Genomic DNA, 16,939 nt, shown 5'->3' with positions numbered 1-16,939 from the left:
TTTTTTGAACTTCCCTGACTGTTCTGCTCGGCCTGTATAAAATCAATAAATAGGTAGAACAAAGATTTTACATGAACTATAGAGTACTGGAATGTAACATATCAGCAAAATTCGTCTCAAACCCGGATATTATGCATGCAACATGGACAGCAGATCGAGAATGACAGAGAGCTCAACCCCTCTTAACGTCTTATCGAGCTGATGCTTTCAAATCTGGGGCGGGGGCATTAAATTGCTCTCCATTGGTGGGCCTTGGTTTGTACTGGTGCATGCTTAGCCTTGGAGGTCCTAAAGACAGGCTCAGTCGTAGGTGATGTCCACTAGCAATGCATGTCAGCATGCAGAAAGCAAAGGAACGGAGGTACTCCCCACTGCGGATGGGGAAAGGAGCTTTGTTCCCCTATAAATGCTCTTACCCGCGAGCCTTGTAAGATGTCAAGCGGTACGTTAGACTCCATCCTGTTCTACCCTGAGGATAGTCAAAGATTGACGCAACCTACGACGGCTTTTGGGGGAAACGACGGAAATGGCGAAGGACGTGAGCAGAGACGAGTACACAGGTAAGCGAGCCTCCGGTCCGCCTCCCCAACAGCATAGGTAACCAATCCTTATGGATTCAGTGTGTGACCAATGCCGGGCCAGGAAGATACGCTGCAGTCGAGAAAAGCCCTCTTGCAGCAATTGTGGCCGCCTGGGCCTACAGTGTGAGTGGTCGGGCCAAGGCAAAAAGTGCAACCAAACAACCCTTCTGTAGGCACCGCGTCACTATGCTCCCTGTGGTTGATCCGAGCTCATAATTCATAGAAGCCAAACGATTCTGGGCATGGGGAGTCGCCTTCAACAGCTTGAGGTAAGCTGGACAGAGTTCCATAGACATCTAGAGATCATTTCTAAATGACAGCCTTTGAAGACATCATTGGCGGAGACTCAAAGGTCCTTGAAGCGGCTTTTCGAGGAGTCATCGACGGTCTCATCTTCCTCAAGACGCCTGGCCAGTGCATCGAGACCGACACCGCAATTGACTCCTCAGCGGTTCCCTGATCCGTTGAAATCGCCCATCTTCACGAGGCCGCGGGGTCGATTTCTCTTGGACCAAAAGAGTGACGAAAGATGCTTTGGCCCGACGGCTTTGGAGTCGCTAATGCTCAACATCAAGGATGAGCTCTTGGAGAGCCCTGATATGGACAGAGGCACCGTGAAGGAATGCGTGTTGCAGGCACAACGCAAGATTGATCTTCTAGTCGGCCAGGGAGAAGAGATGCCCCTCGGGGAAAAGTCACCCCCTACGACGCCTCCCTTTGCCATTTTAGATGCAATGATTGAGCCATACTTTACAACAGTCAATGAACATTTTCCCATCTGGACAAAGAAAGGGTTTATGCAAATGGCGACTACCTTGCGGCAATCAACACCGGCCCAAAGGGACCTGGCCTCGATCATCTGCTGCAACAACCTCATCCTCATGGCCATGTCGGCAGACTCCCTCAGCTCCCACCAGCGAGAGTCAATGCAACCCAAGCCGACGCGCAAGTCGTCGTCGATCGACTTTGACCTCATTGCGGGCTTTTTGACAAACGCAAAGCACGCGGTCAACAATCTTGATCAACTGGTCTCGCCCCACCTCATCAATGTGCAGGCACTCTTATCTCTGGTATGGCTCTGACTAGTATCCCACGGGCACAGAATCGCTGACAACAAAAAGCACATAGTCGCGCAAATGTACCTCTCTATAAGCCTCTCTGAGACGTTATTTGCTCTAGCCACCAGATGTGCGAAGTCCATCGGCCTTCATCAATGGCACTCCTTTCACGACCAACTCAGCCATGAAAACATCCAGGAAAGACAAAATATTTCATACTGTTTATACGTTCTTGACAAGGCCGTTTGCTGGACGGCTGGATCGTCTCCCAGTATACCAGTCTCCGAGGTCCATTTCGACCCATGCCTCTTGCCTTCTGAAAACGGTATCCCATCCGGCCTGGTTGCAAAGGCCGATATGGCTAGGATCGAAGAGACCGTCTACTTGGAGATATATGCTGTCCACGTGCAGGGGAGAAGTGAGGATCAGGTTCGAGAATTCGCTGCAACGATTTCCTCAAGACTTCAAGAGTGCCTGACCGAGTCGGGAGTTGACATGGAGAAGATCCAAAAGTCTTCTGAGGGCTCCGCCCCGCATCTCCAGTTGGCAATCAGATATCTGTCTGTCCAACTGCTCCTCATTTGGCCCCACAAGCACCATCCCGATCCGATGTTTCAACGAGCCCTGGAGGTCGCTAGGATGTGTTTGAAGCTGTTGTTACGCCTCTGGCATTCCCCGCCGGATCAAGGGAGTCAGGCTATTTTCTCGTTGTGAGTGAATGATAAGGTTCTGGTTTCCCGGTCTAGACGGTGATTCAAACTGACCAGTTCACTCCGATATAGTTTTCTCGCCTCACTTCCATCACTATATCTTTATGAAGTATTGTCCTCCATTCTCTGCGGTCAGGGGTCTCATTGTGACATCAACATGCTTCAAGAATTTGTGGAGATGCTGCAGACCATTACCGACTCACGCGCAGAGGCCTCATACAATCGACGGCTATACCAGCTGTCCCTCATTGTCACTGACGTGATAAAAGCCAGGGAGACTCAGTATAAACGGCAGAAGCCGACCTCGCAAGGCTCGACAAATGCGTATCTGATGTCGGAGCTACTCTCGCCTCCAACAAGCGGTTATACCTACATGAATTCAGAGGTTCCAGAAACCTTTGATTCACGCTTCCATGGTGCGGTTTTCCCAGATCCAGATAGTTCCTTTGCCTCCATGAGCCCAATCACTTCGACAAGCGGCGAGTTGGCTCGAGGCCCCGAGGAGTTTTTGCCGCAATTGAGGAGCTACGCCAAGATGGCTCCCGGGGACGAAAGCTTCAATCCTCTGGCCATGGAAGCCTTGGGAGACTCTGTTCATTTTTGGAAGGATGTCCACTAGGGTGCTAGGATTAATACAATGTCAGGCTGGTGCGACTTTGGCGAGAGAACTAAAAGTCTATACAAAGGCAAATGCTTTGCCGTTTCAAAAAGACTCGTAGGCGCCAAAGACAGCTGGAAGCGAAGGGATGCTAAACGACCACCAATACAGTCTAATACAAGAGAGTAGTCACGTGCAATTGAATATGTGCCCACAGACAATCTGCCTAAAGTGGGCCTCAGAGCTTTCATCCCATGTTTGTCATATCCTGATGCCAACTAGCCTTCTAGCCGTAGACCGCGGAGACGGCTCCCGAGCCCCGGTGGCGAGGGTTCAAGGGCTTGGCTGCGGGAGAAGTGTGACTAGGAAAGGCAATCGTGCTGCTCTGTAGTTTCAGGCGGCGGCAAGGCTCAAGCGTTGGCCCAAGCCCTCGGTCAGCGCGTTACTCTCTCTAGATAATTTGAAGTAAAGGTGACCTTCACCTGGGAAAAGGCAACCTCAATTCTTCTGTCCCAGGATCAATTCAATGCCCAACTGCCAGCATGGGGCGTATGAACCACTGCTTTGCTGCCCTCTACCTTGGTATAGCAGCCAGCATCTACTTCCGCCCAGAGTCTGCCATCTACGGCTCCAGAATTGTGACTATTGCCGTCCTAGCTACAGTCATTACCATAGCAAAGCTATTCTATCAGCTGTTCTTCTACCCTAAGTTTTTCACGCCATTGAAGCATTTTCCCACCCCGTCGGTGAGCCATCGAACCTACGGTTGCCACCGTTTACTCCGAATTAACAGCATCTAGAATCGACACTGGCTCACGGGGAATACGGGCAGTCTTATTGTCGATACCCCCCATGCGTTGATGAAGGAGTGGGCGAAGACTGTTCCTAACGATGGAATTCTTCGTTACTACATTGTGGGAAACATGGAAAGACTGACGATCACCAGCCCTGCGGTCCTAAGCGAAATTTTGGTGAGCAAGGCTTACGACTTCGCAAAGCCCTTGGTAATACAGCAAGCATTGAGGCGTGTGCTCGGCAATGGCATCCTGATTGCCGAAGGCGAGGTGCATAAGGTCAGAGACAGCAATCCACTTTCAATTCTTTATTTCATTCTTTTGTTTTGATTCTTACAATCATTCGTGTAGTTTCAGCGTAAGAACCTCAAGCCAGCTTTTGCGTACCGCCACGTCAAGGATCTCTATCCTGTCTTCTGGTCCAAGGGCAAGGAGATGGCCAAGTTGATTCGAAAGGATCTACGGACCAGAAACGCCCCCGGAGATAACACAATTCGAGTGAGAACCTGGGCGAGTCGAGCCTCGCTAGATATCATTGGTTTAGCGGGCATGGGCCGAGATTTCGACTCCTTGCGCAACCCTGAAAGTAGTCTCAGCCAATCGTACGAAATGGTCTTTGCCACGCCAGGTTTGGGAACTAAGGTCCTTTTTATACTTGGAATGCTCTTGGGGAATACGAAATGGCTTGCAAAGTTACCCACCAAGCAGAATAAGCTCATTGACACGGGCTGCCGCAATATCCGTGATGCCACGCGGCGGATGATCTGCGAGCAGAAGGTAAAGATGGAAGATCCAACTGCAGAGGCACAGCTCGACATCATTTCCGTTGCAATGCGAAGTGGCAACTTTGACGATGAGAACCTCGTTGACCAACTCATGACCTTCCTAGGTGCTGGCCACGAGACGACCGCCGGGGCTCTTCAATGGGCTATATATGCGCTTTGCAAGCATCCAGATGTCCAGGTCCGTCTCCGCAGCGAAATCCGCGCCAACCTGCCACCCATCAATGTGGAAAACCCCGGTCCAATCGACGCTGCCATCATTGATAGCCTCCAATATCTCAATGCGGTCTGTAATGAAGTCATTCGCTTCCACCCGTCTGTACCAAACACTGTCCGTGTGGCACTAAAGGATACCACGCTGATGGGGAAGCCTATCCCTAAGGGTACGCAAGTCGTTATTTCGCCGGAACTTGTGAATCATATGCCAGCACTGTGGGGCACGGATGCGGAACAGTTCAACCCAGACCGATGGATGGGGCCTGGTAAGGCCAACACTGGTGGCGCAACCAGCAACTACGCGTTCCTGAGCTTCCTTCATGGCCCGCGCAGTTGCATTGGACAGGGGTTCGCCAAGGCGGAATTGGCATGCCTCCTCGCTGCGGTGGTTGGTAGTTTTTCGTTCGAATTAAGATACCCGGATGCTCCACTAGAGGTGCGAGAGGGAGCGACTATTGCACCGAAGGATGGGGTCTTAGCCAAGTTCACTCCATTGGAAGGATGGTGAAGTGCGTGGGAGATTCCTCTGTGTTGTTTTACTTCTCTCTGAGTTCCTTTTGGCCCATCAGGCTTCCATGGGTTCACGCGAGTCATGCGATTTTTATGAATATAGATGTCTAATAGTGAATTGAGACTGTAAAAGGCCATCCAATCATTCGTCATCAGATGATCAACAGATAACTTACCGGCCTAGGCAAGAAGAGCGCAATGGAGCAACAGGGGCCAACATGATCCCTGGAAGACGGCGAATACGGCCGCGGTCTGATGCAAAGGGGAGCGGGATCCGGGCCCCCGGCTATGGAATATTAGCCCCACGTCTTTTGCACATGATGGATACAGAGTAATACCGCCAGCTTCAGTCTACAGATCAGTTTCCCGAAAGGGTTTAAATGGGGGGTTTAAGATTATAGAGCGGCCATCCCCGAGTCTCCCTGCGTGGGGCTGTTGAACTTGATCGGAGATAAGGCTGTGGCAGTTCTCGGACCGAGTCCATGCAAAAGGATAAATGAAGCCCCTGCCTATTCTACACCATCTAAGCTCTTTGGACTCGAAATTCACACGGCATGGCGCGTGGATTAATCTTCATTACCGGCGCAACAGGTTTTGTTGGTAGTGCCACCGCTATCGCAGCAGTTAAAGCGGGATACCGATTGCGAATCTGTCTTCGAAAGCACTCGGATAGGTTACCGGCTCTGCTGTCGGAATATAGCGAACAGGTGGAATACATTACTATTTCTGATTGGACAGATGAAGCTCTGTTTAAAGGACATCTGGATGGAGCAGACTACGTGATCCATCTTGCACATCCTCTTCCTAGTGGAACAGACAAGGAGTACTATTTCACTCCAGCTGTAAAAGTAACGGCCGCCTTGCTCAAGGAGGCTGCTCGCGTGCCGAGCATCAAGAAGGTCGTGATCACCTCATCCATTGCGGCTTTGATGCCACTTGACGGAATACCGCCTGGTGGCGTCGTCAAAGGTGAGTTTTCGTGGGGTTCCTCTCCTATATTGTCTCTGGTCTGACCTCATCCTAGAGGACAATGACTGGGACTTCAACGTCAACGAGGCCGAAGACTTCACAGCCTCAGATGACCCGCGAGGAATACCTATGCGGTTGTACCATGCATCCAAGCTGCTCGCCAATCGAACCGCATGGGAATTCCGGAAAGCCGCAGAGCCGCAGTATGCCTTGGTAACGCTCCATCCCGTGTTCGTGTATGGACGTAACCCCACGCAGACAGCTGCCAAGGAGATTGAGGAATCCTCAAATGGTCTTCTCTGGTATGCGATCATGGCCGGCATCCCTCATCATTCCTACTCCCAGGTCCCCGGTGTGCATATCGATGATGTTGTCGAGGCACACATCAAAGCCCTGGATCCAGCCATCCCAGACGGATCAAGGTATCTGCTTTCCGGGAAGTGTGGGAACTGGAAAGAGGTAGCAAATCTAATTCAGCGGGAATATTCAGGCCTCGGAGCAAAGATCACGGTTGATATTGAGGAAGAGTTTCTCTCAACGGACAGTGGTAAAGCAGAAGCAGAGCTGGGAATGCAATGGCGCTCTTGGGACCAGATGGTGCGAGATGTAGTAGACCAGCAACTTGAGTTTATGAAAGCTGGATAAAATACTACATACTGAGCTTCGGAATCTATGGAACTTTCTTAAGCTCAAAAGCTTTTTAATTTTGTTGGGATTTTGAGGTTTAAAAACGGAGCCTGGGAGGACGAAGTCCAGGTGTTGCAATACTTTTGACCACATAATGTTCTCCAACTACGATAACCAATATGAAGCAATTCGACCACAAATATTTATTGTTATTCCTCGATTTCTGGTGGTTTCAAGTCTCTGTTAGATCGAGTCTTACACCCACATCAACGAATTTCATTTTACGATGCAATGGACTGGACGAGTGTGGGAGGCATGACATCTTTCTTAGATCTTAATCTTCTTCCAATGGCAGGAATTCTCTCAGTCAGAGAATGTAGAGGCCTTTCTGTGTGGTATTATTTGATTCATTACCTGGCATTGCCATGGGAATCAATCGAAATGTTACCTTTTTACTCTAGATGACATCCCAAATCGCCTATGGGGCTACCCGTGCCCTCCTTTTTGGTACCAGGACAAAGGGATCGCCCATGGCAGCAAAGAGAAGGCTTGGGACACGCTTGGGAAAGTGTTTCCATGAGCCTGGCAGGGTTCCCCAAGGCATGTCAACAGACCAAAGTCACTGTCGCCGAATTACGACCATTTTAGTACGAATCCGGGGGCTGTGATGACTTTTGTCTTTTGTACAACGACGCCAGTCCTCGCCACACTACGGCTCCAGCCAGCATAGCATCTCAGTTTCGAGCTTTCAAGTGGCCGGGACAGCTAACCGACCCCCTGGCTATTCAGTATCGCAGTACTTGGGAAACTTTCAATCGAGTGACCGCGAAGTGACAGGGCTTCAAAAAGCTGTGGCAGGTTCTGGATCAACATTTCTAGGCCTTCTCAATTGGGAATTTATCCTTCTCCGATACATTTCGACCGCTTTCTTTTCATTCCTTTTCCCACTTTCTCTTCTCCGACCTTTTTTTTTTTCTTTTTTCTTTTTTCCTTTTTCAAATTAGTAGCCTGAACCTCTTTTTACTTCCTTGCTCTATATGGTATTCAATTAGCTTTTCTACTCTAATTATAGCAAGCTACCAACTGCTATCGACCAGGACCCACGCCCGAGTCCCGACTCAGAGCCGGGTTGGGGGAACCATTTAGTGATTGCCTCAGGCAACACCGGTTACAAGTTTGATAGAACTGACCCTATTAACATAACCTAACCTAGCCACACACCAGTCCAGTCACAAGAGGCGTTGATCCTTATATATCAAGCTAGGGCCCAAGGCTGCTTGACAAGGTCTTAGTACGCGCGCTTTTTGGCCATGGTATTGTATCAAGAAAGTTTCTCGCTCCCGTGTTTCGAGATGATCAGATGCTCAACGGAATTCAACCCGAATGGTGTGGCGATTATTTTCATGAAACTTCAACTCGATCTGTCCTCCCGAATAAATTTGTGAAGAATCGTCTAGCCTGTGAGGGTATATCAACCAAGTAGACCTATATCGGTGCTGTGGTGGCAAATAAACGTTGCTCCCAGTTCTAGACCTGTCTCCTCTAGACAGTGTACGTACTGCAATCACTTTAGGATATCTACTCGAAAGTATAAATTCACTGGACCTTTCATGGTGGTTGCGACTGTCGTCGCTACAGTCGAAATGTATAACATAACCGTGGAGTTTAAGATAAATACACTCCCGCTACCCTGCGACTTGACTTCACCTATCCGACAAAACCCTATTTCTAACTCGAATACCATCAAATGAATCACAAACCGTAAACTTCACTATGAAGCAACTACTGGTGTTGTCTGTTATGTTGGCTATGACCGGGGCGACCGTCTCCGCCGCCGCGATACCTGCGCAGAAGGTTCCCTTGACACGCACCAACCGAAATTGCGATGGCTCACTTGCTTCTCCTACTGAATTGACTGAATCATTTGGCTTTGCCAACCTCGTTCAACCGGCATCCGGCAAACTGGTCGCAGCTGTTGTCTTACAGGGTGCAACGCCTAGCGCTACCTATAAGGTCCGGCTCATTCAGGCTCCGATGCCGTCGCCTTGCTATGATATTCCCAGCACCACATTGATCACGGACAGCTCAGGCAATGGGAATACAAACTTCCAACAACCGGTGGATCCGAGTGCGACAGCCGCATTTGTTGATCTCAACAACCTGGCCCATCCCAACGAAGACTACTTCACCACTAATCCGAATCACTTTAAGCTTTCTCCTCCAGCATAGAGAGGATGATTCTGAACGTTAAGAGCCTGCTGTGTACTGTCTGTCCCTGTTTCCGCTTTACTTCATGTATTCGAGGTATCAAAGTAGCACAAAAGTGATGAGTTACGCGTCATTGATCAGTCCTACTGCACCTCGCTTGGATATTTAGCTACCCCGAAGAAAAAACGACTTCGTCGGTGTTGTACTCGCAAATTTAAATGCAACGGAGAAGTACCAACATGTTGGAAATTTTGATGAAGGCTTGACGGACTCTTATTACTTCGCTAGAAAGAGCGAGACTGAAGGGAACGAACTCGTTTCCGCACGTTGAGCATCGAAAAATATGAGAAAGGTCTTCCGCGATCTGCCACTTGTTGTTGACGAAGACCATTCTGTTCGTATGGAACATGCATTAAAGGTAATGCTGCTTGTTTCCGATGTCGATTAAACAACTGCGAACAAATTTTCATAGGAGCCGTCAGCATAGGGTACCTACGAGACTCCCAAAAAGGAATACTCATGACCGACGAAGCCCTGAACCGTAATCAGGATCATGACCTACCAGAGACGTACGATACTAAACATCCATTTTCTGTACTAATGGTTGAACACCCGGCCAAATATAAGCTGTCCTCCAATATATCCAGCTTAGTGTCCTTAGTAGCTGATGTGATATACGTACTGGTTACAGAATCGAAAGCTCTAAGAGAATGGTCCCAATATTCTGTATCAAAAGCTGGACTCGATATCTTGTAAGGCACTTAACCTAGAGGTCAGATGACACAAGGCTATTTACCACAAGAGCAATATTACCCCCGAGATAGATCTTGCGGACCTAGAGCCTACTAAGTAGCGCACTGCATAGCCCTAAGATCACCCGCCTGTGCCGTACAACTAAAGCAGCCAAATTCAGATCTATTTGTGGATGGACCCATCCTATTCCCATCTCAACCCAAAGCCCGTCTAACAGCTCAACAATAGTCAGAGATAGACATTACAGGGAAGCGTACCGGACATTTCAAGGACTACAGGACAAATTCCAGGGCCCCAACCTGATATCAAGTCTAGTCGCGCTGGTCGCGGCGGGGTAATTATTGCCTGAGGCAACCACCGCTGTCTTAGCCCCAGTTTGAGGGTGTATGGTGTCTTGCAAATACGTATATTTGTAGAGTGTTGTGATTCATGAATGCGAATGCCAATGTCTCGAGAGGCCTACAGGTTTGTATTCGCCCTGAGCCGCTAGTCCAAGAATGATGATCGCAGTGGAAGAGTCACAACATAGCAAGTTAAGTCACCTACTGACTAGTCTGGGTCCTCGGTATCCAGCTCATTCAAGGGGATCTAAGATGAGGCTAGAGGTTAGTTGTGCCCAATCAGAAGCATTCTAGGGTCTCAGCGCAGATCCTCGCCAGCAGTCACGGCGGTTGAGGCCTGCAGGACAAAGAGGAACGTGCGGAGGCTTGGTGGACTGAAGGCAAGGCTGAAATCGTTCCCCCCGCGCCAAGTTCTTTTGTTAGAATCAATGAACATCGTACGTACATGTTAGATCCCCCCGGTAATATATCCAGAAAATCCCTCTGTTCCATCCAAATTTCCACTGAAGGATTTCATGTAAAATGGAGACAGCAGGACTCGCAATTGGAGCCGTAGGGCTCTTTGGACAGGTTTTCGCTGGAGCAATCAAAGGTATAGTCGTTCAGCCTCCAGAACACAGCCCGCTCTCAGTCACTCCCATATCAAATGAAAGCAGCGATCACCAGCGAATCGGACTAATAGCGGCTGAACTGTAGCAATTAAACTTATTCGTTCGATCCAAGATGCACCCAAAGATTTCGAACAAGTCCTGTTGGAGTTTCGACTGCAAGAAGGGCGGTTGATGAGTTGGGGTGAAGGAGTCGGTCTGCTGCAAGTCCCGGCAGCTGGTGACGAGTGGCGTATCTCCATCAGCCAACAAGACCGGTGGGAAGCCCAGGACCTTCTGGAAAGTGTCCGGTCTGAAATTCAGCAACTTCTCAAGCCCCTAATAACCAAGGCGGAAGAGGTGGACCGTCTCACCGCCGCGCAAAAACCGAACGAGAGGGCATTGAACTCTTGGTTGAGAGAAATGGAGCGCAAGCAGAAGGAACTTAGCAGCAAAATAACGTGGGCCACCCTCAGAGGGGATCGTCTGACATCCTGCCTCCGCCGCCTAACCACCACCATTGATGGCCTGATCAGTCTCACCAGCGAAAAGACGCAGCGGGAAATCCTTCGCAAAGTGAACTTAGTGTATGCGGAGCTCGTCCTGGTCCATAATAGCGTGGACAAGCTGGGACAGTTGTTCCACGCCCTCGCCAGTGCAGAGAAGGGGGTCACCTTGACTCGCTTGGCGCACTTCAAGGCTGCCATGAAGGAGCGCCAGGCCAAACTGTCGCTTCATCCCAAATCACAACTGTCAAAGGGTGCCATTGAGGTACTTGATCTGATCGAGCAGGACGAGCGCTGGATGGCCCGTTATGACGATCGGAAAGGCTTTTGGGTGGAATGGAAGAATTATCCAACCGGGAACACCAGTCAAGGACCCACGAAGGAGCAGATCGAGAGGTTCATCATCCAAGAGCTGGTGGGTCTTCTGGCGGAGGAAGATTCTCACGCGATCCAGGTCCCTCAGTGTATTGGATATGTGGATGACCACCCACGTTCTGATCGGTTCTGCTTGCTGTACAAGTATCCCAAAGGCGTCACAACGGACGCTCGGCTCCGGACGCTTTTCAGCCTATTCAGAGAACCCCAACGTCCAGACCTAGCCGACCGAATCGAACTGGCCCGTGCAGTGGCTCAAACGTTGTATTATCTTCACACCGTGGGGTGGTTGCATAAGGCGCTTCGCTCGGACAATATTCTATTCTTCCAGGAACCGAACGAAGGCGTGGAATACAGCACGCCCTATGTGTCGGGATTTGATGATGCTCGTCCATCGGGCCAGGACCAGATGAGCCAAGTGGCAGGGGCGAAGGAAGGGCTGGAGTACTATCAGCACCCAGACACGCTGACCGGATTCGATGATGAAGGTAGAAAACCATTCCGCGCCACATTTGATGTGTATTCTCTCGGCATAATCCTGATCGAGATTGCACATTGGAAACCGTTGCGAGAAATCCTCCGGGGCAGCGCGGTACGGCCTTGGGAAGTCCATGATGCCCTTTTTCGAGACCCTCGTTGGCTCCAAGATGTCGGCTTCGCCGTAGGTCGAGCGTACGAAGACGTCGTCCGGACTTGCCTTCAAGGGTGGAACAGCCTGGGCGCTGACGGTGTGGAAGAGACTAGTACGGAGGGAGCTCTTTGTCTGATGACCAACTTTGAAATGATGGTCCTCGAGAAGCTCCACAATATTCAAGTCTCGGTCTAAACCCGTGGCATCGTGTACGAAGGAGTGTAGGTTGCTATCAATAAGAGAATCGCATTCTACCAGTGATACAATCATAGTGTGACTAAATATAAGAAGAATATGAAAAGCAATACCAAGAGACCACTGCAGGAGAAGAACCATCATCCTCTCTGTCCATCCCCTTAGGACCCACACCACCTCTCTCAGACGACCATTGTACTGTCCGTGTCAAAATCCCTTATGTGCATAAACTCCGGAAATCCGCACTTGCCATTGCGTGAGAAGCGGCAAGGATATTCCTTCTCAAGGCAATGGTGACCAAACAAACAATCTTTATTAGTGCACTGAGTGCCGTTTTCGCATGGCTTATTACGAGTCAACATCCGAAGCATAAATAGCTCCTTATCCGACGGCGAGTAATCCTTCTGGTGTTTAAATTCACAATTCGAATTGCGGCAGCCACGGGGCTCGAGAAAGAAAAATCGACACAGGTTCAGACCCTTGACAGAGTGATAACATTCTCTGTCAGAGTCGTCCCATTTCTGGTTAGCTTTAATAGCCTCTATGTCCAATCGCTCGCGGTTTCGGTTCAGGTAAATGGGCTCTATTTTTCCTTGAGAATAATGAGGAGCCTCTGGTGGAGGAGTTCCCATGCTTAGGCTTGACTTGCTTCGAGGCATGGAGAGGCGTGTGGCAATGTCAGGCAAGTGCCATTGGTTGGTTGAGGGCTGCAGTGTACCTGTCTGCCCTATCTTCAATTTTTCCTTCAACTCCTCCCGCTCGGCGGCGATGGTCCTATTCTGACTCTGGCACTCTTCCAGGTCTCTTTCTTCACGATGATTACTACTCGATTCGCCACATCTGATCCCAAAGAATCCTCATGGATGGAGAACTTACTGACGCTATCATACTTGTAAGTGAGGGCCGCGTTCGCGGCCTTCTCGCTCTCATACGTGGAGGAGAGTTTCTCATACTCTTCTTTCAGTCGGTCATACCTCTCCAGAAGGGCTTTGAAGCCTACACCGTCTTTGTCCCGGCGACAGCACTCCCCATGCAGTCGACCCTCGGGATCCATCGTCGCCAGTTGGGAGGCGACTTCGTAGGCGCTCGGGCGATGCGCCGGGTCCATCGCTAACATACCTAGGATCAAGTCTCGGATGCCGAATATCTTGCCGGCTGCGGCTGGTGGGACCACCATTGTCGCCCAAGCTAATCGGGAACAGGTGTAGGTCCGATGAAATCTGTCGTTCCCCAGCTTCATTTTCCACTTCCCCAGGTCGCTTGTGGTACCGATGGTGTCTTCCATGTCTTTCCGCGAACGGCCCATCAGAAATGTGAAGACTTCCAAGAAGACCAGACCCAGAGAGTAGATGTCAGACTTGCGACTCCGCTCCTCCCCGCACAATTCTTCGGGCGCTGCATAGATCTCGGTCCCATCAAACCGGGTCCTTGCGGTCACTGTCGAGTCCCTGTCCTCAAAATCCTCGGACACATTGAAGTCAGTGAGGTAGAAGGAGTTGCGGTCGACTAGAATGTTACTAGGTTTGATGTCCTTGTGTCGAACTTTCTTGTTGTGGATGTAGAGGATGGCGCTTGTAATGCATCCATAGATTTGTTCCAGCCGAGGGCCGACCACTCTCGGGAGTGACTTCAGACTGTCATCGTCCACACTGTGGATCCATCCCAGCTCGTACAAATACTTAGGTTGTGGTGGGCCTGCCTGGCACTTGTCTAACTCGCGTAGTAAGGCCGACAGGTCACACGTGGCACAAGGGAACAGCAAGATGTGTGTGGTGTGATCTTGATCGTAGGATCCCACGAAGGAGACAATATGGTGATGATCAAGCTTCTTCAGCAAATCGATTTCGTTCTTGATATTCTTCTTGGAGAACGATTGCGAGGGCATGACACTCTTCCTGGCGAAAGCAATCTCTGCATTATTCTTCGGATGGGTCCACATCGCCTTCACCACTCTTCCTGCGCCGCCGTGACCGATGGCGTCCGACCCAATAGCCAGGGGGGGCTCTTCCGTACGGTTGTAGGACAGTTCGCGCCCCTTTCCCGACCAGTGACCCTCCACCGTCTCAAGGTCGTCCAGCAGTTGCCGTCCCCTGGAGGGGATGGGCCTGACCTCTGACCCCATGGGAATCCGAGGGGGATATCACGCGAGGTTATATAAAATGCGAGGAGTAGGGTACACGTTGCAACTCTGTCTAAGTATGATCTCCCACAATGGTGGTGAGGAAGATCGGAAGAATTCTCCTCGGGGTGCCATGTCCTTGCGGCGCGTCGACGACGCTCGCAGCCTCGCGATCCTTTTACCCCGCCCTCCTCTAGTGTATTTCCAAAAAAAGCAACATAACGCATGGGGACCAGAGTCTCAGGATGCTCTACACTCCTAGTTATTTGCGGCCTCCTCATCTCTTCTTCATACAGCTCCTCTTTTCCCTTCAGAACAACTCGAAATCTGCTGACTATCATAGAAGGAGACTAGATCGTTGTGCGTCAAATCTCTACATATATGTAATAGAATCCCCAACTTGAAGCTTCGAACATGTATATAAGGTTTGACATTAGGCCTAGATAGGGAAGGATCTCACCGATCACAAGAACTTGTACGTATGGGGTGTCAGCTTTAAGGGTTCAGGGTTGCGTGGCTGGGGTTCAGGCATGAATTCTGCACGTGATTTTAAATATCCGGTCCCCTTCGAGCGTTTCTAAGTGCTCAAGGTTGGTTTTTAAGTGAGTAGAGTATATATTTTAAATTTAATATTTTGTTTAAACTAACTCTAATTATGCCATATACTCTAGGAAAGTCAGAAAAGTCTCAGGTCTTGGACTCCTTTACAGGTAAACCCTAACTCGATGCCATGCTGATTTTCTATTTACTGGGTCGTGCCCAAGAAGCTCAAGGGTTCTTCTATTTCTTGGATAACTCGGTGGAGATACGGACCCAAATTGTTCCCATTCATGATTTCGATTCTGGGAAAGCAGAATTATTGAGGAAGACGAGGAGTAGCAAGGTGTCAGCGAATAACTAATATGAATGACATACATATGTGTCTTGTGGAACTGGTGTACAGTTTATACTTGTGGTATATACTACTAGTATAGGATACTTAATAGCTATAGTCAGTTTCATACCAGCTCAGTTTGTTTGTTCTATTTAACTACTGTTGAGTATATATACCTACTCTTAATTTAAGACGCTTTTATTTTTGTTTTTTGAAGTCTATTTTGCTACCTGCTACAGAGCTACTCTATATCCTACTATAGGGTTACAATAGCCTGGCTGTTTTGATAGTAAAACTTCGAGGAAAAGTTAAGTTAATACTAATATATATTATTATCCGATAATCAATACAAATATATAAAGTATCTATTATATATATTGTCAAAGTTGTCTTTTTTCTGCTCCCTTCTCTGTTGTTGTTGTTATTCTGTTATTTGATTAGTAGATTTCTTTTACTGTCTGCAGATATTCTGCTATTTTGTACCCTATTACTTTTAATTGTTTTTTTACTGCTTTTATTATTCTACTACTTTCTCTATATATTCTACTCTGTATTGGTATTTATATATATTCTCTTCTCTCTATTCTTAGTCTATTTTTTATTATCTTATAATCTCTATTATAATTCTCTCTTTTAATCTCTTTCTCAGCTATCTTTTGATCTCTCTTTTTGGCTTTACTAAGATTTGCTTTAGATTCTATATCTTCTATAGTATCTGTATATATATCTTATTAAACTGTTACCGAGTCTCTTAACTTTTTTAACTATTTTTACTTAATTTCTCTAGCTTCTCTATCTCTCTTTTCTATATTATAATCTTTGCTATTAGCTATTATAGTATCTATTTCTATTAGTATATTAATATTAGTACAGTTGCTTAATTTATAATATTATATAAAACTTACTTTTATAAGTAATTATTATATTTATACTGGCTGTGATCTTTAATAAATATATATTTTAGTATTTTTTTTATTTGTATATATATCTTCTAGCTCTTTAAATAGTATATATATATTTTTCTATTAATAAATTGTTCTTTGTTCAGTAACTTTACTGGATTTATTTTCTCTTTATTTAATAACTTTACTAGACTTATCTCTTTATTTAATCTTGGCTAACTTAGTATTTTTTTACTAGTATCTATTTCTAATAATCTTTTTATCTCGATAATCTATTTTTCAAGTGAACTAATTTTCTATTTTTATATTAGTTTTACTATTTTCTATTATTTTCGGAATTTTTTTTTATATCTAATAGTTTCTTCTCGGGAAAGATAATCTATTTTATTAATTTATAAATAATATTTATTATTACCCGAAAACTCTGTTTCTATAAATCTATTTTATTATTTTTATGACTCTGTAATTTGATTTAATTAGTAATTTAAAAAGAATAATAGCTATATAGAGTTTATAGTATAATAATTTTTTTTAGAATTTACTGTACTGTATTTTTTATACTATTTTAGTATATTTTTCTATATTTTTTTATTATAAATATTT

General features: G+C 47.5%; 6 protein-coding genes across 6 annotated transcripts; 5 read left to right on the top strand and 1 right to left on the bottom strand.

Annotated features, from left to right (window-relative positions):
• Positions 1-122: 122 nt before the first annotated feature.
• BDV38DRAFT_290671 (transcription factor sphG) lies at positions 123-2,968 on the top strand (the record flags this gene model as incomplete). The annotated part of the gene is made up of 7 exons (XM_032061533.1): positions 123-442; positions 547-560; positions 944-1,651; positions 1,703-2,349; positions 2,422-2,480; positions 2,517-2,608; positions 2,645-2,968. Exons 1-7 carry the CDS (start codon positions 331-333, stop codon positions 2,966-2,968), a joined length of 1,956 nt encoding a protein of 651 aa, XP_031907157.1. The 5' UTR covers positions 123-330.
• Positions 2,969-3,489: 521 nt separating this feature from the next.
• On the top strand, positions 3,490-5,247 carry BDV38DRAFT_276239 (cytochrome P450 monooxygenase sphH; the record flags this gene model as incomplete). Its single annotated transcript, XM_032058182.1, has 3 exons — positions 3,490-3,693; positions 3,748-4,020; positions 4,093-5,247. The coding sequence occupies 3 exons, from the start codon at positions 3,490-3,492 to the stop codon at positions 5,245-5,247; spliced, it is 1,632 nt and encodes a 543-aa protein (XP_031907156.1).
• A 556-nt stretch (positions 5,248-5,803) lies between these two features.
• On the top strand, positions 5,804-6,863 carry BDV38DRAFT_290667 (ketoreductase sphI; the record flags this gene model as incomplete). Its single annotated transcript, XM_032061532.1, has 2 exons — positions 5,804-6,218; positions 6,274-6,863. The coding sequence occupies 2 exons, from the start codon at positions 5,804-5,806 to the stop codon at positions 6,861-6,863; spliced, it is 1,005 nt and encodes a 334-aa protein (XP_031907155.1).
• Positions 6,864-8,519: 1,656 nt separating this feature from the next.
• On the top strand, positions 8,520-9,158 carry BDV38DRAFT_265482 (uncharacterized protein). Its single transcript, XM_032056354.1, has one exon. It carries the CDS (start codon positions 8,619-8,621, stop codon positions 9,072-9,074), a length of 456 nt encoding a protein of 151 aa, XP_031907154.1. The 5' UTR covers positions 8,520-8,618; the 3' UTR covers positions 9,075-9,158.
• A 1,511-nt stretch (positions 9,159-10,669) lies between these two features.
• BDV38DRAFT_289007 (prion-inhibition and propagation-domain-containing protein) lies at positions 10,670-12,441 on the top strand (the record flags this gene model as incomplete). Its single annotated transcript, XM_032061153.1, has 2 exons — positions 10,670-10,739; positions 10,844-12,441. 2 exons carry the CDS (start codon positions 10,670-10,672, stop codon positions 12,439-12,441), a joined length of 1,668 nt encoding a protein of 555 aa, XP_031907153.1.
• A 182-nt stretch (positions 12,442-12,623) lies between these two features.
• BDV38DRAFT_289006 (kinase-like domain-containing protein) lies at positions 12,624-14,563 on the bottom strand (the record flags this gene model as incomplete). The annotated part of the gene is made up of 2 exons (XM_032061152.1): positions 12,624-13,249; positions 13,318-14,563. The coding sequence occupies 2 exons, from the start codon at positions 14,561-14,563 to the stop codon at positions 12,624-12,626; spliced, it is 1,872 nt and encodes a 623-aa protein (XP_031907152.1).
• Positions 14,564-16,939: the final 2,376 nt, after the last annotated feature.

Source organism: Aspergillus pseudotamarii, assembly GCF_009193445.1.
Source record: "Aspergillus pseudotamarii strain CBS 117625 unplaced genomic scaffold BDV38scaffold_126, whole genome shotgun sequence".
NCBI lineage: Eukaryota > Fungi > Ascomycota > Eurotiomycetes > Eurotiales > Aspergillaceae > Aspergillus > Aspergillus pseudotamarii.
Note: the sequence above shows the minus strand (reverse complement) of the source record. Positions and strands in the feature narration are given on the sequence as shown.

What these genes read in the sequence shown, in the direction of transcription:
- BDV38DRAFT_265482 (XM_032056354.1), top strand. Translation starts at nt 8,619, where the DNA reads ATGAAGCAACTACTGGTGTTGTCTGTTATGTTGGCTATGACCGGGGCG.